Source organism: Eublepharis macularius, chromosome 5, assembly GCF_028583425.1.
Source record: "Eublepharis macularius isolate TG4126 chromosome 5, MPM_Emac_v1.0, whole genome shotgun sequence".
NCBI classification, from domain to species: domain Eukaryota; kingdom Metazoa; phylum Chordata; class Lepidosauria; order Squamata; family Eublepharidae; genus Eublepharis; species Eublepharis macularius.
In genome coordinates, this window is record NC_072794.1 from 126,974,712 (window position 1) to 126,997,513 (window position 22,802).

At 41.6% G+C, this 22,802-nt stretch overlaps 1 protein-coding gene across 1 annotated transcript in view; it reads right to left on the reverse strand.

Moving 5' to 3' along the window:
• Window positions 1–4,343: 4,343 nt before the first annotated feature.
• Window positions 4,344–22,802, reverse strand: part of TSPAN2 (tetraspanin 2) — a 93,000-nt gene continuing 74,541 nt past the window's right edge. Inside the window, exons 6-8 of the mRNA XM_054980965.1 lie at window positions 19,946–20,023; window positions 16,431–16,514; window positions 4,344–11,278 (exon numbers count right to left, since the gene is read on the reverse strand). Of these exons, the coding sequence (XP_054836940.1) occupies window positions 11,213–11,278; window positions 16,431–16,514; window positions 19,946–20,023 (228 nt within the window). The 3' untranslated portion in view covers window positions 4,344–11,212. The remainder of the gene's footprint in view (window positions 11,279–16,430; window positions 16,515–19,945; window positions 20,024–22,802) is intronic.

Here is a 22,802-nt window from a genome sequence, read left to right on the forward strand (position 1 = left end):
AGAAAATACAATTGGTGCAACGAATTGAATTGTTCCAAAGGACAGGAAAGAAATAAAAAAACCAAAATTAATTTTTAAAACTCATGATGACCGAGAACGTCTCACAGAGCTTAATTTTATTCAGTTCTTAAACCTAAAACTTGTTTTCAGTCACAGAGCCCTGCCTTAGAACATATGAATTCGTCGTTATAATTCAGTGTCTTTGAGCTTGGGCATATGCCAGATGTGTCTCTCCCCCCCCCCCCCCAACTAGAATGAGAGGAGAACAGCCGTACCACCCTCTCAATTTATCTGTTCGGTCTTAGCAGAACTCGGGAGCTGGAGCTGTAGTAATACGAAACTCGGTTTGTAGGGCAGGCAGTTATACTCTAGTTTACATTGCTTATCTCAGCACAAGGTCTAGATAACTCTGAACAGCTTGGCCTCATTTCAGCGTTATTGGATACGTAGCTGTGACGAGGGACAAAGTCGTACCCTGATTTTCACATAATATTCAGTTCTTCAGGGGGTTTGTGTCTCCCCCTCCCCCGCCCCCAGCTGACATTAAATTGAACTTCTTTGAAATATAAAGAACCCACGCATGATACCCTGTTAGACATAATCATGTTTTTATCCCACCTTCCTCCAACTAGCTCAAGACCAGGGCTTTTTTTCAGCTGGAACTCGGTGGAACAGAACCTCTTGAAAATCGTCACATGGCTGGTGGCACCGCCCCCTGATCTCCAGACAGAAGGGAGTTTAGATTGCCCTCCTCGCTGGCACGGAGGGCAATCTAAACTCCCCTCTGTCTGGAGATCAGAGGGTGGGGCCACCAGCCAAGTGACCATTTTAGCGGAGGGCGATTTAAACTTTTAAAAACTCCCCAGCTGACCAAAAGTGACGTCATTGGCCCTGGGAGCATGCATGCACTTTGCGTGCTCACATGTGGTGCCAGGGGCAAAACCTCCCGCCAAGAATTGCCCCCTGTGCTGGAAATCCACTGAGTTCCACCACCTCTTTTTCCAGAAAAAAAGCCCTGCTCAGGACAGTCATGATACATGGTGCTTATTCAATTTATCCTCACAAAACCAATGTGGGGTAGGGTTGCCAGCTCCAGGTTGGGAAATACCTGGAGATTTGGGAGTGGAGTCTGGAAAGAGGGGTTTGGAGGGGGAAGGGATCTCAGCAGGGTATAATGCCATAGAGTCCACTCCTCCAAGCATCCATTTTCTCCAGAGGAACTGATCTCTGTCTAGGGTTGCCAGCCTCCAGGTGGTGGTTGGAGATTCCCGGAATCACAATTTATCTCCAGCCAACAGAGATTAGTTCCCTTGGAGAAAATAGCTGCTTTGGAGGGTGGACTCTTTGGCATTATACCCTGCTGAGGTTCATCCCCTCCCCAAACCTCACCCTCTTCAGGTATGTTGGTGCTTTATAAACATACCTGACCACTGTGGTCATCTTTTGAGGTCCTGCTCAGATGTCCCTGCCTTCTGAGATTAGGCAGGTGGCAACTCAAGAGACGGCCTTCTTGGTTGTGGCACCAGAACTCTGGAACTCTCTCCAGGGAGACCCATCTGACACCTTCTTTTGCCATCTTCTATCAGTGGGTGAAGACTTCTTTGTTTGGCATTCCCCCAGTGATAGCATTGCCAGGCGTCTGCCAGTGGTGGGAAAACTCCTGGCAATTTACTTTTCTGCCCACTGATCTCTGGCAATCAGTGGGAGAAGGTAGGCAAAGGATATAACTGCATGCATGTTGTCATGCCCTGCATGATGATATCACTTCTGGTTATGAAAAAATGCTATGGTAGATTCTTAAAGAATTGGCTCTAGTGCAATGATGTCACCTCTGGTCACATCAAAAGTAACATCACTGCACAGGGCACAGGAGCAAAAACCCAGGGTGGGGTGGGATGTGCACATATTGCTCCCCCACCCTTCGATTGGCTGCCAGGATGGCCAGGCAACCTTACCCACTGATCTCTCCTTCCTACCCAATTTTTTTTGTTTTTGTTTTCATATGTGCATTTTAGCCTTGATTTTAATTGTTTTAATGATGTATTTTATTGATTTTAATGGTTTTGGTGATTTTATTTTGTATGCTTTTAATTTCTTATCCATCTTGGTAGCCCTTGGGAAGGCAGAAATGTGGGATATAAATTTTGTAAAATAAAACATCAAAGTTTTTTATCTATCAGCAATGGAAAGCAAGCAAACCCTTGATTCTGATTAGAGTGGTAACAGGGCCCAAATTTTCCTTTGTCTCTCCAAAGTACTGTTGCTCCTCCCCTCTCCAAGCACACCCTTTGTAGTTTAAAGCCTGCTAGAAACTGCTTTTTTATGCCAGGCATTATATTTGCAGTAATGCACGTCTTATGAATGAGGAGCAGCCTCTTCTGATATGAAGACGGGAAAAGGGATAGTATAACAGGGATGGCATGAGACATCCATGATTTCGTTCCAGGAGAATCATTTTTCAATCTGTGTGAAGAGCAGAGCAGGCGAGGAAAGAGAGCAGGTGCTGCAAGGGAAAGCTAAAGAGGCTGCACATGGCAGGCCTCCGTGACTGCAATGAAAGCTTCGAGATACTTGAAAGTTATTAATCAGCCTCAGGCTCAAAATCACAGCTGTGATACATTTGGCTTTAGAATCACCAGGTTATTTAAACAGCAAACATGATGATGATTTCCTCCCATGTCTCCTTCTTCAACACCACCTTTTAAAATATAGCAGAAATTATTAATATAACATGTACAATTGCCAGTATCAAGAATCTGATATATTTTGCACGTGTGTCAAACTGTGCAAATGCTGTAGATGGATGCTACCCGTTAAGTTTTCTGTACTACATTGTGCATTCATAAAATTGGAGACTTTGTTAAGATCAGGGAAGGGTTAAAAGCTGTCAAATTAAGAAGTAAGCCCAGGAAAGTAGGCTGAACAATTAGACCCAATGAATGATATGTTTATCCAGTAGGACACACTACATAAGTAAAAATCCCAAATGCTTTCTACCCATGTCAGCTAACAAAGAAATGCCACAGCTATTTCAAGCAACCTTCTTTTTTTTTTCCTAGTTATTCCAGTACCCTTTACATTGTATTTACTTTACAGAATATACACCTCATCTGAAAAATAGTCCTGTAAGCAACAAGTGGAAGCCACTTTGGCTTCATGGAGAAATAGTTCCTGATATGAGTTTTAGGGAAATCTTGCTAAATCTTTACTTAGAAAAGAGGTAGGCACTAGGCAGTGAAGCAAAACTACACAGTCATTTAAGGCTGCAGGACAAAGATAAAACTAGCAAAAGCTTTCACCAGACTGAATTAATGGTGCCAAACCATCACAAATTCTCTCTCTTTGGATTTATAGAACAATGTGAAACAAATGGATATAAGAGGCAAAATGCACAGGATCAAAATGTATTGCATACATTTTTTATGGCTTTCAACATTATCAGTACATAAGGAAGAAGATTAAAGGAGAAAGAAGGAAGGAGGAAAATTAAAGGAGAGTCTTTGAGAATACTTGTGTTTGCACTTAACATAATGTACTTAAGTTTTAATTAACTGTATATGAGCTATATTTACCTGGATATAACACTACATAACAATGAGGTTGAAATTTGAACATGTATGTTGACTGGATTATATGTATTATATGCTGGATTATTTATTTATAAAAATACACATAATAATTGATAAGAAAAAACTTATTATTTTGTAACTTCTTGTGTTTAGTGACTTTTTAGTGTTCTCGCTCCCTCTCCCCTCCTCCTATAGTCTGGGAAACCTGCAAACCTTTAAAATGCAATTCTAGATATTCCTGGCATAATTTCGGAATGTAAATACCACTTTATTCAAATATACCCCAAAAGACAGATCTATCTGGATATACTTGAATAATGCCAAATAGGTATTTTAAAACTGGATGTACCGAATCATACATCCCTAGCGCACATGATTCCCAATCACTTTTTTGCACTGTATCGTACTTTGGTTTAATTGGGAAATGAAGCTACCGTATGTAACATGCAGTATGGTTCTGGTTAGTAAAAAGGAACACCTTTCAAGTGTTTTTATTTCAGGTTATTTTTTATTAGATTTTTGCATCAACTTCAGTAGAGAAAGGGTGATAAAAATGTACAGAGAGCAGACGAAACTAGAACATGTCTTGGTAACAAAACAATTACTAACAACATTTACAGCCAGGGGAAACCATTAGACAGTAAACATGCTTGCTTTCTTAGGGCCCAAGATAGCTGCATAGTGTACTGATGCAGTCTGATATCAGATACAATGAGAAGAAGGCCTAAGAGCTAAGCTACAAGTGACGCCTGACACAGGTTGGACACTTGTCAGCTTCCCTCAAGTTTTGATGGGAAATGTAGGCGTTCTGGTCTTGCAGCTTGGCTCTCCACTTAATTGAAGCTTACAGAGCGGCAGTCTATGGGAGGGAGAACATGCAGTTGGGAGGGGAGTGCAGGCATTGGGCTCTCACCGGGTGCCCCCCTTCCCCTCCGCTGGGTGCATGTGTGTGGGGGAGGGGTTCTGTAAACTTCAATTAAATGGAGAGCCAAGCTGTAAGACCAGGACACCTACATTTCCCATCAAAACTTGAGGTAAGCTGACAAGTGTCCAACCTGTGTCAGGCGTCACTTGTAGCTTGGCTCTGAGTGTATGTGTGTTGGAGGGCAGGGGAACATTTCCATTTACACTTGAAAAATGGAATGAAGTTGCATGAAAAAATTCTAAAATGTAGACTTTGAAGAATGGAAATAACAGTTTTGTACATTCATTTTAACAGAAACAAAATACATTTTCACATAAAATAACCACATCATGTTTCTAGTAGGATATTGGCAAATGACCTTTATAGAATAGCTATTTTGTTGTTCTGTTTCCATCAGGTCTTGCCTTCTCTCTGTAGGTCGACACTCAGTGAACGCAGTGGAAGTTCTAAACATCCACATAAATAATCATTCCTGAGGATAATGAAGATGCCTATGATTACATTAGGCGGGGCAGAGCATCCATTAGATGCATAATGTACTCATTATAGGTAAAAGTTATTGGAAGCTTCCCCTGTAGGTAAGGCCTTATTTAATGTATTGTAAAGGATCCTCAGCTTGTGCATTTGCCTCCACAGCAGTACAGTACCATGTGCCAAGTTTCCATATTGCTGAAGAAGACCATTTGGACTGTGCTTGGTAGCTTAGCAGTGAAATCATAAGCACAGTTTCTCCAGTCTAAACCTATTGAAATCAATGGGCTTAGACTGGAGTAACTCTGCTTAGGATTTCACTGTAGGAGTGCTTGCCTAGCACAGATATCCTGAAGATACTTAGGAGGATTTGGTCAATGGGAGAGGCTGTGTTTCAATGGTAGAGCATCCGCTTTGCATGCGGAAGGTCCCAGGTTCAAACCCTGGCATCTCCAGTTAAAAGGAGATGGGGTTAGGTGATGCGAAAGAACTTTATCTGAGACCCTGGAATGCTGCTGTTATTGATAGACCAATAGTCTGACTCAATAGCCCTGTACACATTACTATGTGTACATTACAGTGTACACATTATATCTTTGTATGCACACTGAGTTTTTCTTACATTATGTTTATGTGTGCACAGCTGCATGCATAATTTAAACCTCACATTAATCCATTAACAGGTCCCCGATTTAAATTTCTAAAATGAATGCACATTGGTTCTTTCTTACAGATATATGCATGTACATGGAGGATGTTTATTTTTTCACCACAGTGTATATACAAGTCTAGTATAAGGCAGCTTCATGCATTCACCCCACCTCTCTGTTTCTAGTCTGCTGTATCATGCTCCTCCTTACTACAGTGGCCATGTCTCATATTAGCGCCTTTCAGGAAAGACAATGGCACTGTCTAGAGGAGTTTGCAAATAAAGGGCAGATGTCAGGCTTCAGCCAAAGAAATAGCAGCACAATGAAAAGAGTGTATTTCCTACATGGCCCCAAGGTATATGCCTATCCCAGCAGTGACTACTGATACCTGAGGAGGGGCTGTGGTTCAGTAGGAGAGCACTTGTTTTTCATGCAGAAGGTCCCCCCAGCTTCTCCAGTTGAAGGGACAAGGTAGTAGGCAAAGTGAAAGACATCCACCTAAGACCCTGGATAGCTGCTGCCAGTCTGAGTACACAATTCTGATCTTGATGGACCAATGGTATAATTCAGTATAAGGCAGCATTATGTCTGTTCATGTGTGATCTGTAGAGCTCTCACTAATTTTCATCACAATTCCTGGTTCTGTAAACTCAGAAGAGACATGGGGCTAATTTTCATGTCTGTTTGGGCATGCAGTAAATCATTCTCACTGAAGACCAGGGAGGCCATCTGAGCATGCCAATTTGTATTCAACAAGGTTTGGAGCCCATGGAAATATGAATCCAAAAGAAGGCTGGGTGACAACAGGCTCCCTTATTGCATATGCCATAGGAAAGTGCAAAGTTTAAGAAAGAGCTGAATCACATGCCAGAAGTTGCTGGTATTCAAGATAGCATATGCTTAAATTTATTCAGAGTAGAAGGATCCCCCTCCTTGTGTGGCTTTAGAAATAATTTTTGACATGAGGGGAAGAGAAGGCTACAGATGTGGAGTGTTCAAAGGCACTGATGCAGACTTTTAATATCTGCTGTTTTCCAGAAAATATGCATTTGGTGCCATTACATTGTCAGTAATTCAAAACACATCTTTTTATTGTTTCTGGAAGGCAGATGAGCCAGAACAAGTACAGCATACACACCAACACAATGCATGGAGGAAATGAGAATTCACTAGAAAGTAACAATGAAATAATAACATAGCTCAAGTCTGATTTTTACAGTTTGATTTTTAAAAAAGCTTACTTTTGCATAACTGGCAATCAGTCCTGTTTCCAAAAAGGCACTTAGATATAAGGAAGCAACCAAGCAATGACACAATGGTATTTAAGGATTCTCCAACTCTGATGGAGGCAATCAGAAAAGAGGCAGAAGCCAACAGGTTATTGTGATGCCAAATTACAACCAAGAACTTATATGTGTACATATGACATATATGTGTTATGTGTACATCCTTGCTTCTCCAGTTCCATTAATGATGGGTGTGTGCATGGCCCAGTCTGTCATTGTGGATACCACCTCCCCACCCACATAGCTTAGTTATCAGTATACTTCAGTAGGAGGGGGTGAAGTCTGCACAGGACAGAGCAGTTTATCTGAAGTGCCAACAGTTAATAAAGGGTGAAGCCCTTAACTGGCTGCTGTCCATTGCTTTGCTATGGCATTTACATTTTCTAATTAGCATAGGGAGAAGGTGTAACCTTTTCCTGCTAGTGAGAAATATATCTGTCATAACAGAACAGAGTGGAACTTCCTTTCAACTATATGTAGCCAGCAGGATCCTTTTCTTATCTACTAAAACCATGTAAGGATGGATAAGGATCGGAAAGGAGAGAGGGGTGTATGTGAAGACTGAGGGCATGTGAAGACTGAGGGCTCATTTAATTGGTGCTTCTTGCTCCTGGTTCTGTCCTGTTGCATAAAGCTGGGAGTATGGGAACTCCCAGGAGAAAAAAAAACATGCTGGCATACCAAAATAGCCTGAGAAGCTGGATTACAGCATCTGCAGACACTGAAATTGCATTCCCAATCCATAAAACTGCATTTTGCATGTAAGAGCAAACAGAAGACCAAGCTGGGAAATGGAAGAAGCAGGGTTAGAAACAGAGTTTGGAGGCAATAGGACTGAGTAATTTGGAGTAAAGCCCAGATGTTCCAAACTTTGCTAATGTCTGCTTTATATCCGGCACGTTTCATTTTAAAACAACTTTGGCTTCATTTGAGAACTGCTGGCCATATTGTTGGAGGAAATGGTCTAGCTCCTGAGGGAAATTCTAATATATATACCCTACGTCTAAATTAGAATGAATTCTCTTCACTTTCCTCCCCTCAATTTTCCTGTAGAATATGAATTCTTAAAACAACATCTTTGAAACAGAAAAAAGGTAAACATTTCCATCAAATCCAGGGCTTTAAATATTTTTATGTTGAAGTTTATTTTTAAACAAAAATAAAGCACACATTGTCCAGGAATTTCTGAATCCCTCGACCAGAAAATGGGACTGCAAATGATGGGTGAGAACTGTTCACAATGCAGGCAGGTCTGGTTCCTGACTGAAAAAGGGATCTTGTTAAGATATTCAGGCCCTTGGAAACATCTTTTATGTGGAAGAGAACAGAATGAACAGCATGCATGCCCAATGCCAAATAAGCTTTTGTGTAAGTGGGATGCGTTGCACAAACCATATGTTCACTCCTGAAACCTGGCCAAGAGCCCCACCACATCGACTATATTATCCCAGCCTAAATGTTTAAACTGGACTTGAACTGGGGCAAGGTGTAGAGACAAATAATGTGACATAACTGAAATTTCTTTGGAGGTGGTATGCATACATGTGTGTTTGAAGGGTGAGGAAAAACTTAACACAACTTGGCGCCTCTCAGTCTCTCAATATACATGTATGTGCACACTCCCACAGATACACACACTTGGGTGCACACTGCTCTTCAAACAAAGGCTCTCCCTGAGGTCTCATACTTTTTAATACACTTTGATGGAATACACATCAGAGTATCAGCACGGACTCTTGCTGACATATTCTTCTGGATGGTCTGTTCCTATTCACAACAAAACATAACAAAAGAATCAGAAACTTAAGAACTGAGGTTATTACCTGAGTTCTAACTCCTAAAATCACAGCTTGCCAGAAGTGGGTCAGACAGAAAAAATGCTGAGAACGTATCTCCATTGAGGTCAATGGCATGATCCCATTGATTGTTAATGGACTGAGATTGCACCATTGTTTCCCACTGGCTAGCTAGATTACTTCCATTGGTATATTTTTTTCAAGGAACTAGAAAGAAAAAAAATAAAAAGCATAGATGCAAACTGTAAACTCACTCATGAGGTATTCCAAGTTAACAACACAACTTTTACAGTTTTTACCCACAATGAACCTCTGGTAATAATAGCATTTCTGGTTATTGTACGGCCTTGTTAAAAGGCCCTGCAGTGACCCTTGCTCTGATTCTCAGGTAGAACCAGAAGAAATGAAAGAGATTAAAATGCAACTTCTCTATGGCCAGGATCTTCATAAAGATCACTGCATTTTGATCAGAAGATCCTGCAGTGACTTCGGCTCATATGCCCCCTAAGCATACTTCCCAAGAATATGCAGCCACTATTTATATACAGTGTGTGTGCTGACCTTTTCCAAGGACAGAAATAAAGCAAAGGTTTTGACGTTCACTTTAAACATAAATAGGACTATTAATGTTTGTTTGGCTGATGTATCTTAATATGAGAGCCGGTTTGGTGTAGTGGTTAAGAGCAGTGGGACTCTAATCTGGAGAACCCTCTCCTCCACTTGATTCCCCACTCCTCCATTTGAAGCCAGCTGGGTGACCTTGGGTCAGTCACAGCTCTTCCAGAGCTCTCTCAGCTCCACCCACCTCACAGGGTGTTTGTTGTGGGGATAATAATAACATACTTTGTAAACCGCTCTGAGTGGGTGTTAAGTTGTCCTGAAGGGTGGTATATAAATCGAATGTTGTTAGCATTATTATTATTAACATAACATAAACAAGTAACAAAGCTTACAGCATATTTTCTTTATAAAACAACAAGAAAAACTACCTCTTCGCTGTCTGTCTGCTCTTCCCATCTCCAACTCTATGGTCCAATCTATGTAATCAATTTTTGCACCAAAAAACAGTGCTACCTTAAGCAGAGTAACACTTTCCTCTTCTAAGCCCACCGACATCAATGGTCTTAAATGACTGCCACTCTATTTAGGAGCGCGATGTGAATGTGCAAGTCTCATTGACTTGTGCATAGTACAAGTATCTTCTCAGAAGGCTATTATGACTTTTGTATGGAATGTGATTGTGCAAATGACACACTGTCAGTGTCATCAATAGCAACAAGAGACCTAACTCCCTTCTGCCTCATCATCATGTCAGCAGAATATTGGGAATATTTATTTTTGAATAGAATTTTTAAAAATTATTTTTAATTTTAAAGAAGGAGTCATGATGATCTAGCTACAGTTAAGGAAGGCTACAACTGTTATTCATTAAAGGGGTAACAGGATACCTTGCTACACATGTTCAGCCAGGGCTTGTTAGCATACTGCAGCAAGTAAAAAGTGTAGGATTTTTTTTCTTGATTGCACAGAAAGAGACAACAGATAGGGGAAACAACAACAGAAAACTTGGCGCATCAAGAGAAATTTATCAGGATCTGTTCATCAGGAAAATTTTGATTTGAAAAATGTTATTCTGATCAGAAAAAGCTGCATATCCTTTGCAAAAGGCTTCTTGTCCCCCCTCAAACCCACATTATTTTGTATCTACTGCCTGAATTGCTCTCCATAGACAAAGATTTCTCTTTGTTGTACTGCTATCTTTTGTATGGGCCAGGGATTCCTAATCGGGTTTCCAGCAGTCAAAATAAAGACCGTGGTCTGTAAACAGGTGTGCATTTGACATTAGAGAGATCCTTAAAGAAGGAAACTTGCCTAGGAACAGCCTTATTAGTTTATCACATAATTTCTTAAACTCATTAAATCTAGTTCCTTTGGAGTATTGCAGAAATTGGCTGAAGATTAGATGGAACCTTTTTCTTTTCCTCTACAGCTTATCAGCAAATAGGAGTCCACTTGGAAAAGGCGTTAGCCTGGGTATGCACCCAAGTGTATATATACCGCAGCAATATGCATGCAAATACAGACACCCACAAAACATACATACAATCATATGGAGTACCGTATATACAAATATCTGTGCAGCTGCACCACATGCACCTGTATACCAACACACATGTACTTGAATATGGAGATACAGGCACTTTTCACCCACACATATGTGCAAAGTCATACTTAAAATAAATGTAGGTTTAGATGCTGCCATTGCCTTTTTCTTAAGGAAAAGACTCTGTTGCACCCATCCTATTTGCTCAGATTTTGACTTAAAATTTGAAAGGCAAATGATGCAAACTCTCAGGCTCACCAAACTTCCCCTTTTCTCTGTCAGTTGGTTAACACCACTAATTAAAATGGATTACAGTTGTTAAGCTGAGCAGGGCAAGTGCTTCTTGCAGATGAGTTCTGTCCAGAAGCTCTCCATTCCCTGATGCGAAAGTAATGCTATGCAGCAAGAGTTCTAGAGCATGTCTCTTGTGTTACGGATTGCGCAGCAAAGAACCATGCTGAAGATCATGCCGAAGATCTGGAAGATAAAGACCTTATGTTAGGGATGACCAGCAAATGCCAGCTTATTCACATTTTATCTGCTTTTCCTCCAAGGAGCTCAGAGTGGCACATTACAATCCTGCTTCCACCTCTATTGCTGAAACCATACAAAAACCTAGAACCAAGAATGGTATGGTGGAAGATGGAATTTAACCCTTCTCCCCAATGCATGGTTTTGTTAACCAATCCCTCTCATGCACCTGTCTTTTTTTCCTTTCAAGGTTATTAACAGAATGGAGAGATGGAAAGGCAGCCCATTTTTATTAAGACTGAATGTTCTGACTCTTCTACATATGGCTCTTCTCTATTCTTGGGGATAGGGCTACAGTGTTCTGGTTCAAAACACTGAGAAGATCCAGTCATGGATCTCCCAGCCAGGCCCGTCTCATCTGTGAAGTTAGATGAGGCAATCCTCAAGCAATCCCTTCCCATTTTCTCACTTTGTCCTTTTCTTGATGCTGCCTCTGTTCCTACCTGGAGTGAGAGCAGCTAATACTGCATGCTTCCTTGCCTCCTGCCCTTGAAGACTCTGGGGCATAAAAATAAAACATTGAGCAACTTAAAAATGAATTTTACCATTTTCAGGTTAAAAGCAGATTATAAACATGGTGTTAAAAGATATTGGAGAGGGGCAAGGACAAGGGGGGCGCTGTTGGAGTAACACTGGTACATCCCAGGAACAACCCAGATGTGACATCATGCCACTCCAGGAACTGCTGGAAGTTCTTTGGGTTTTCCTCAGAAGTGACGTGGTGCCATGGTGCCTGTCAACAGTGATTTTTACTTTATTTTTCTCTGCTGGCACCGGAGAGGCAGTGGGCAATGGTAGCTGGGGGCAGGTGATCTTGTGAGGAAGGTCTTAGCTGGTGGGCTACAGAGTACAGAAAGAAGCAGTCCTTCAAGTACAGAGCTGCCCACTTCCAGGTGGGACCTCAAGATCTCCCAGAATTACAACTGATCCCCCCAAAGGCTGAGATACCGCCCCTCCACAAATCTGCACCCCCCAGACTCTGCCCGCAAATCTTTAGGAATTTCCCAATGGGGGTTATCAAACCTGTTCAAGTATCATTGCTTTTCGATGGCTGAGTCAATAGCAGAGAACTATGCTCCACTCTCTCACATCCTTGGGAGCAATCTGTCAAAGTTGCAATCTTTTTACTTTCAGACAAGTACAATGCCCTCTTAAATGCCTGGATACCTGGCTGATTTCAATTTCTCGGAGTTTGAACTGCATATTTAATGGAATATTGAACAGCATCTGTGAAGGCCACTACTTGTTTTCTGGAATCCTTGCCTACAATGGCTGCTGAAATCATGTAAAGGCCACATAAATGAACCCTTAATGTATGTCATAAATCAGCCACTAACTCAAAGCGCCTTCCCTGGGTGACTCAAAGAAGTGGTTATTTGCCTGCTGCTTAAAAGAAATATCCCTAGACAAAAATGGTGTGGCCAATTATTGCCTGGTTTCTAATCTACTCTTTCTAGACAAAATGATTGATAAAACAGTAATAGACCAACTCCAAGTATTCTTGGACAACTTTGTAGCTTAGGACCCTTTTCATTCTAGTTTCAGGCCAGGCTATGGGACTGAGACAGCACTGGTGGCTTTAGTGGATGACCTCCATCTGAATGTAGACAAAGATCATGCTTCTTTGTTGCTCTTCTTGGATCTATCTGCAGCCTTTTACGCAGTACATCATACCATCCTGCTGAGATGCGTGAAGGCAGAAGTCAGTATCAGAAGATGAATCTTGGATTTAATCTTGGATTAAATCATTCCTCATGGATCAGACTCAAAGGATTGCTGTGGGAGACCAGCTATCTTCAATTTGGAAATTATCTTATGGTTTCCACAGAGCACAATCTTATCCTCCATGTCATTTAACCTCTAAATCATTTGAAGCTATGGAATTGGATGCCATCTATCTGCGGATGACACCCAACTTTATCTCTCTATCCAAATCCCCTGGTGACGCACTAGAGGTCTTAAGTTGCTGCCTGACATTTGTGGTCAACTGGTTGAAAGTGAATAAACTGAAACTGAACCAAGACAAGTCAATAATGATGCTGGTTAAGAAGATGGAGATATTGAAGGACATGGTGCTCTCCACCTTCGATGGCATTCAGCTAATCCTTGTAGACTTGATTAAGAGCCTAGGGGTTATGTTGGATCCAGCAGTACCACTAGAAAAACTAGTTAACACAGCTGCAAAAATGCCTTCTATAAACACAGTTTTGCCTGGAAGATGGTCCCCTACTCTGACATGGCCGATATGGCTGTCTGGATCCATAGCCTGGTAACAGCAATACTTTACTGTAACGCACTCTACATAGGTCTGCCCTCAAAGTCAGCTTGAAGACTCTAGTTGGTACAGAATGCTGCAGCTCAATTATTATCAGGAGCTAGGTGGAGCATGCATATTATTCCCATTCTGCAGTTACTTCTTTGGCTGCTCATCAGGTATCAGGCTCAATTCAAGGTATTTGCTATTGTTACCCAAATGGGGGGGGGGTCTCCTTGAGAGTTAGGGGAATTAGCATACAAAGAGATGCAGAAATGGGGGGGGGGTAACTAGCAGAATCTCCAGCAATGTATACCAGGAACGTTCCCTCAGAGAACTCTCTAATAAACAGGCAGGTGTTCAACAGGTTTTTATTAAAGGGAAATAACAAGGCAAGCACACAGCAAACATATACAGCATACACACAGAACTAACTAGGAAAGCAGTGAGGAAAAGGGAGAGCAACTTCAGGGGAAGAGCAATATTTACCAGTCCTGGGAGAGAAGAAGGTAGCAGGGCCAGGGTCTCATGGAAGAGACAGAGGTGGGCTCAGATGTAGTATGAGGGTGCGTGGAGGGGTCCAGAACACATACACACATATGGCTATGGCAGAAGCAGCCCAATTATAGTGTAAAATGTATCCTGGGGCAGGATTGCATCTTCAGCCTCAAGAACAATAGCTTAATGGTTCTCTCCAGAGTGTGGATGAGATTAACTCTGTGGATGAGATTAACTCTGGAACGCCTGGAAGACTTCTTTTGTCTTAAGCTTTTGCACATCTCTGGGGTGTTGGGCAGCTAGCCAGTCATGCCTCATGACTCACATTCCACTAATTTTCCAGCTCCAGCTGGGTTGGGGTCTATTCTGCCTGGCCAGGCAATGTGTCTTATGCTCAGGGGTTCATGATATAGCCACATTCATAAACTTCCCTTTCAGTGTGAGGGAGGGTTCAACTGCTAACACTATCACATACAAAGCCCTTCATAGCCTTGGTCTCCGATATCTGCAGGACCACCTCCCTCCCTGTGCTCCACCACAGCAGCTTTGATCATCTGAGCAGGGCCTTCTGCAGCTGCCACCTTGCAAATGGGCAAAATCAACAACTGCCCATACACGGGCATTCTCTGTAGTGGCCTCCACCTTGTGGAGCAGCCTGCCTGAAGACATTAGGAAAGCTCACACTCTTTTAGTTTTCTACAAACTATCTGAAGCTGAATTATTTAGGAGGGCTTTCTTAAACAGATAATAGTGCTGTGCTGTAAGGAAACGGCTCAGAGAGATGTGTTGGTACAGGGATAGGGACTGTAGGCTATACTACTGTGCATGTACTGTCTGTTGCTGTAAGTATGCTTCTACTGTAGTTCCATGCTGTTTAATATGTCATATCAATCTGCTTATGTTGTGTTTCAACATTCTTTTTTCAGCTCTGTATTGGTTTTTTGCTTGTTTTCAAATTTCTGCTGTCCTTACCCTATTGCGTTGTTTATTGAATGTTGATTCTATTGACTTACACTATACCAGCCACCCCGAGTCTATGTGAGAAAGGTGGAGTATAAATAATGTAAACAAACAAACAAGTATACATAAATAAAATATTTAAGTCTCTGCCAAATGATTTTGACTCCATTAGTTAAGCTACATCTGGGCAGCATCCTGTCACCTGAGCCTTCAGAAGACAGTTTGATTCTTAATACAAAGCAGGACACAAGCAAATACTGGCTGGACAATTCATATCCAAGCCAACAATGGCAAGATGTAGCAGTCTATAGCTGGACTGCTGTACAATGGCGACACCTAGAGGTTGACATGACTCTGTTGATTAACTAGCCAGAGCCAGAATGAAATCTGTGATTGGATCTTCGCATCATATTTAAAAGGGAAAAGGCAGCTGCACTGGGCACCTCTTTGGTTCTTGTGAGCATTTCTAAAGCAGGAGAAGCAAGAGACGTATGCAACATCCTCTTGCTCTGGACCAGGGTTCAGCAACCTTTTATAATTAAATCCAAATGAGCTGAGGGGATTCCTTCCTCTTTGTCAAAAAGAGTCCAGTAGCACCTTTAAGACTAACCAATTTTATTGTAGCATAAGCTTTCGAGAATCAAGTTCTCTTCGTCAGATGCATGGTACAGAAACTGGTCAAATATAGAAGAGGTGGGGAGGAGAGAGAAGATGCAGTTAGGGGGGGAGACAGAGGGATGGAACCAAAACATTCCTTTGCTAGTAAATGTAAACATCTCCTCTTGGAATGGAGATTAATTGGCTTGTGTGAGGCTTCAAAGGAGTTTGCCGTGTTGGTTTGTGGCAGTTCTCTTTGTCAGATGCATCTGGCAGGGAGAGCTGTGGTTATCGAAGGCTTATACTACATTGGAATTGGATGGTCTGGTTGTTTTGCTGCCACAAACCAACACGGCAAACTCCTTTGAAGCCTCACACAAGCCAATTAATCTCCATTCCAAGAGGAGATGTTTACATTTACTAGCAAAGGAATGTTCTGGTTCCATCCCTCTCTCTCCCCCCCTAACTGCATCTTCTCTCTCCTCCCCACCTCTTCTATATTTGACCAGTTTCTGTACCATGCATCTGACGAAGAGAACTTGATTCTCGAAAGCTTATGCTACAATAAAATTGGTTAGTCTTAAAGGTGCTACTGGACTCTTTTTGATTTTGCTACCACAGACTAGCAAGGCTAACTCCTCTTCCTCTTTGTGGTCATTATCAGGTGCACCTCAGATGCCTGCTGTGATTTTGCTGGCTTGGAATTATGTGGGGCTTTTGGCATGTAATATTGATAATAATCAATACCAGTAATCAATAATGCTAATAAAAAATCAGACAACTACTCACTGTGATTCCAGCAATTCCGATTCCAACAATGCCAACTAAATGAAGCTTTGAATCAATGAGCGTCTGGATTTCTTCCAGGCAATTCTGTTATAGACATTAAGGGAGACACATTTCACTTCAAAACACTGAAAAGTCATCCTGATCTTTACTAAGTTCATATAATCATTTTGCCTTTGGCAACAAAGGGAATATTGAGCCTGCCTCTCCTTCCAGCCATTGAATTCACTCTCTTCCTACCTCTGCTGCCTTTGGGTACTAAACAGTAGTACCTTTGGGTACTGAAATGCCCTTCCCACCTTTGCAGCCTCAGCTGTCCTGCAAAACAGTAGCTTTTTCTACACCAGGGACTTACTCCTTTCTTTTTGAGCGTTCAGTCCTCAAGGATCAGATTTGTTTTGGCCACCTACTTTTCTGCACACTACTCTTAATCCTGGTGTTGGTACCATCATTTTCTGTCCACACCACCATGAAATTAAGAGGGGTATGTGATGAGGCATGCATGTCATCATTGGTGTCACTATCAGCATCATCAGTGCCGTCACATCACCCCCTCTCCTTTTTTTGTGTATGCCCAATCCCATTATTACATTATGATGTTATGACCTTAGGACATTACGATGACCAAAGGCACCCAGCACTAACACATTAGCAGTGGGGGTGGGGGGAAGAGAAATGAAAGCGAAAAGAAACTCAACATAGTGTGTGCATAATGTTGGCACAGAGTCACGCCAAACACAAAAGTTTTAAGCTAAAAAGCATAGAAACCTAAAAGAGAACCACTAACCATAACACAAATTAACTGTCGTTCTATTGTTATGACACACTTTTTTTGTGAAGAAAACTTAATGATGTTTTAACATCATAACATCGTTGTTATCACATTGTGTTGGTTTGCCTGTCAGTGCTGGCCTCTGCCTCCCAGCTCTGGATCAGCCTGCGCAAAGCTCTCTGGTTTGGACAGCAGGGGCTGGGAGGTCATAAATTCGAAACAAAAATGTCTATCTGGAACATGGCTGTCCAGTATCAGGGAAATTTTTTTTAAAATCAAGCATAATGACATTATAGCCATGCTCCAAGTTGACATTTTTGTTTAGGATTCATGCCTCCCCTGCCCCCGCTGTCCAAACTGGAGAGCTTTGCGCAGGCTGACCCAGAGATGGGAGGCAGAGGCCAGCACTGGCGGGCAAACCAACACAATGTGATAACAACGATGTTATGATGTTATAATGTCATTAAGTTTTCTTCACACACACAAAAGTATCTGGAAAGAAGGGGGATGAGGGGAAGGTGAGGAATGGGGAGGGAGGCACTGAGTGGAGGATGGAGAGACCAATCAGTAAGAAGCGGTCTGCAGAGGCAGGGAGGAGGGCAAAAGAGAGGACGGAGAGGGGGGTGGAAAGAGGAAAATTCTGCATGATTGAAAAAGCTGACTCAGAACTGCATCGAGAAAATCATCAGAGAATAAGTGCAGGCAAATAATCCAAAGAGAAATCTTGAAAACACCGCAGTAAAATTGGAAGAGGGAGTTAAGGATCTGAAATTTGGAAGAAAACCCGAAGAACTATAGAGCTCCAAGTGGCAGGAAAGGCCAGTAACAACAAGTAGCCGGCTGGCTACAGCCTTTATCCACACCCCACTTTCAAGAGTGAAAGTAGTTTACATTTCTTATTGGAATACTATTTTGGGGGTGAGGGAGGCGGTGAAAGCAGAAAATGGGAGATAGCACTTCAGCCTCTTTTGTACTGTCTCTTCATATTGGCCCATACCAGCCTACTTTCACCCCAGTGTACCTGATTTGGCTTTCTCTGCCATAGAGGAACTGGCTTGAACTTCTGTGGTTCCTTGATTTTTGGTATTTACGCAAGTTCTGTCCATCCTTATTCAACCATTCATTTCTACCCTAACATGCCCAAGTTCTGATATGGTTTTAATATATAAAATTTCAATCTTCTTGTGGTGGAGACCTCCAGTTAACTGCCAGCTTCTCTAAGCAAGAGCCAGCCATATTTTTGCGTGTCCCTGTCCCTGTAGACCTTGTTACATTTTGAACCAGCCTTGTGCCTTTAACCTATGCTTTTATTGCTGTTTTATCAGTAGCAACATAAAGAGACCAGCGTGCCTGAATGTACCAGCAGGAGGTGAGGCAACTACCACTCCTCTCTTTTCCTATGGTTAATTGAGTGCCACATGCTCTGTGTTTGTAACATTCCCAAACATCTTAGCAACTCATAATCCTAGAAGGGTTGGGGGGATGTGCACAGAGTTTGTTTTCTCAAAGGCTGGTTTAAAGCAGGCATGTGCTAGTAAACAAACTCATAATTAGAGATTCCTGTAAGAGATATCAGATGTTATTTTGTACTTATTATGAGTCTTAATGAGAAAGAGTCAGTCATGTTGCTTGTCGTGCTGGATATGAGAAAGAGGTGCAGAAATCCATACCATTCATTCCACACTTTCCCAAATTGGCTTCTGATATGGTCTTTTGTACAATCTACCGAAGCAAGTTTAGGGGGAGGGGGAAGATGCTGCACAGAGACAATTCCTCTGCAACTGATGGGTGGGGGGAGGACAGAATAAGAACTCTCTGAGGAAGCAACCCGAATATGAATCAGCCACAGGATGCTTACTTAAGCCATAGGTTTTATAAGATTATATTAGGTTCATACCTATCAGAAAACCACTAAGCCTTGATATGAGCTGTGGCCCACATATTAGACCATCTCAGCTATTCTAAGGAGTCACGTGGTGGCAGTGGTGGGGAATGATCTATACCATGTAAGTTATAGTCTGCAAGAATGCCTTGGAAACTCCCATTCTAGCAAAGACAGATTAAAGCCAAAATTCATCACCAGACAACTGCTTGCTATGTGAATCTCTATTAACAAATTCTGAGCCAAACCATATGTGATGCTGGGAATACTGCAAATGGAACTGCCGGCATTTTTTCTTTAAAGGGAGCTCTGTATGGGGCTCTGATTCAGAGCAGGACCATGGCATGGGGGACAATAAAGTGAAAGGTAATGAGCATCACTGAATCCAAATGAATCTCTGCCTGCCATGGAAGACCCCTATGATGTCCCACTGCCCACTGTTGTGGCTAAAAAGGTATCTGTATTTTTACCCCATTGGGACAAAAAGCAGTTTCACAGAGCTATTTCATCTTGGGAAAATGGCATGGGAGGAGGCTTAATGCACACTTGCTTTTAAACAACATACACACACAGAATTCTATTCACAGAACTCCTAGTGTCATGTGTGATTTATCCCTCTGACATCCTAGAAGGGTATGGCAAATATCAAGGAAAAGAGAGGCAGTAAGGCTGCCAGCATCAGTTACTTAAAATCCAGCACCCCTCAATGGCATTTCAAGAGATTAACGAGGAGGAGGGAAATCTTCCCTCTGTCTAGATATCTCATCTGCCTGCACATGGCGCTCCCCTCTTCCTTTACTGTCACTATTCCAAGGCTATTTTTACTACACTGTCAGAATGACTTGTCTGTCAACTGATACTTACTTTCTGCTCTTGAACGTCTTTTGGACAGGTTGCCTTAACTTGAACTGGAACATCACTTTCTTTCCCACAACACTGAAGCTACAGAGAGAGAGAGAGAGAGAGAGAGAGAGAGAGAGAGAGAGAGAGAGAGCTTTAAAAACTCCATAGATGAATGCATTTTTTAAAATACCAGAGAAACCACTTTCAAATTCATCTTAAAATATTTCTTCCAGCAATCTAGAAACAGCACAAACATATTTGTTTCAGTTGTCCAAATTCTATACTTTGCAGTGAAAGAGAGGCAAACTCTGCTTATTTTGATGGCTCTGTTTTGGCCTAGTTTCTCACGAACTTTCTCAGAAGACAGTTTTGTAATGACTAGACATGGGCACGAACAGCATTACGAATGGAAAAAAACCAATGAACAGCCCGTTTGTCTGTTTGCGAACAAGCCCATTCTAAACGAACAAGTGGTCATTGCAAGCCTCGTCAGCTGTTCGTCAAGCCAGACAGTTTGGGACCTTTCAATCAATTCCCATGGCAATGGCAAGGACTGAACTCTGTCTGAACTCCTTCTGGCTTTCCTTCTGGCTTTAACCCCTCAAAGTACTTCCAGCAGAGAGTCCTGTTTTTGCCACTGTGAAGAGAAAATGACAACAAAGGGAAGGACCCATAGATCATGCCTTTCTCAGGGTGCAATCTCTCTGAAACTTGGGGGGTCTTCGGAGGACAGTGAGGTCTATGTCCCTTGCAAATTTGGTGGGTATTGGACATTGGGAAGGTCAGTTTGTAACTCCTCAAAGTAGCTTCCACCAGAGAGTCCCGTTTTTGTCACTGTTGTCATTTTCTCTTCACAAAGGGAAGGACCCATGGATCATGCCTTTCCCGGGGTGCGATCTCTCTGAAACTTGGGGGGGGTGTCTTTGGAGGACAGTGAGGACTATGTCCCCTGCAAATTTGGTGGATATTGGACATTGGGAAGATCAGTTTGTAACCCCTCAAAATAGCTGTCTCCATTCTGAATTAACAGTTAGAAATTTTATAAGACTACTAAATGTGTGAAGAATTTCTTGAGCTTGCTCACCTGTGAACTGGAATTTATGTCTCGCTTGAGTTTCAGTTTGAAGATAAATAGGTTATTATTTTAAAGTCTTGTAGCAGTTCTCTGACTAAATCTTCTGTAGCAATGGAAATATAAGCAATATTGTTTTCAACATCCTTAGCTGGGGAGGGGCTGTGGCTCAGTGGAAGAGTCTCTGCTAAGCATGCAAAAGATTCCATCTCCAATCCTCAGCATCTCCATTTAAAAAGACCAGGCAGTAGGTGCTGTGAAAGACCTCTACTTGAGACCCAGGAAAGCCACTGCTAGTCCCAGTAGTCAATGCTGATCTTGATGGACCGATGGTCTGATTCAGTATAAGGCAGCTTCATGCATGTTCATTAACACAGGGTACACCAAGAGGGCAGATTAAGACTGTGATCCCACCAGTACCTTAATTTGGAAGCAAATTCTGCTGAAATTAACCAGATTTACTTCATGTAGCTTCAATGTGGATTTCCTTATTATATCTTTCAGCACTGGAATAAAACTGCTCAGCTCTAATGCCTGTAATTTACTGAACGTGGCTGTTTAATGAAGCTGGATTGGATTTCATTAAGTTCAGTTTTTAAATGAAGTCAATTAAACACAATGAACTCAAGCTCAGCCAAGCAAAAATAAAGAAATGCCTGAAGTCAAAGTTCATGAACATCTCTGTAACATTCAAATCTTAATGGAAATATTCATTAATGTTTGGGAATATTTGCTCTATTGGACCTTTTCATTCAGTCATCAGAGCTGTTCAAAGGTAGATAGATATTCACATACCAAAATGATGAGATGAGGATCTCCATATGTACAATGTAGTTTGTTATTGTTGTTGATAAGACCAGTGTGAGACTGCAGGCCTACTAAAGGAGTCAGGTGGTGACTAACAGGGGCACCTCACCTCCTGATGTAGATCAAGTGATAAAGTACAAAAGATTGATCACTGTAGCATGAAACAAAATACCTAATTAAAAATATAAAGTTGAAATCGGAATTCTATTCATTTCAGCACAAGCAGAAAATTATCCTTAAATGACTTTGGCCCAGTGACCGCATCCTTCTTCCAGAGAAAAAGAGAATTCAGGCAGGGCTTCCTTCTGACTCCTTCCCTTACAACCTGGACCCAATATAAACATTATATGACAACCAATCACATGACTTACCTGCTCCATGTGCCACCACAGTAACCAGAGCCCTTGGAATTTCTCCCTCTCAAGGACTCTCATGAGTTTCATCAGGCAAAACTAATGTCAGGTAACACAGATATACAGCAGGCTCAATATGACATTTTATTCTAGAATTTTGCGTCATTTTTATGTTTCTGCATTTAAATTTTGTGTTTGTTTTATTTTGCTACGTCTCCTATCATTTGGATTGTTTTATTTTGCTACGCCTCCTATCATTTGGATTGTTCATTTTAAATATAAGTATTTCTCTTTGGGCTAGTTTTTAAAATGCTTCTTATACTGCTGACTTTAAATTAGAGTATTGCTGTTTTCATTTATCTCACTTGTCTTCTTTTACTGCCATTTTTATTAATATTTCTACTGCTGTTTGGGGTAGATTGTTATGCTTATGATTCTTATACATTTTATTTTTTAGATTAACTCAGTTTTTAAACCTTTAATCCGTTTTTGCCTATAAATGTATGATATTATCATCAAATGCCACCTATCTCTAAGACTCAAGTAAAAATTAGGTCACAAAAGGCATCTTTATTTATATAGGTATAATTTATTATATATACATATGATTTCTAGATCTCAGGCAAACTTTCAATGGGATCCTTGT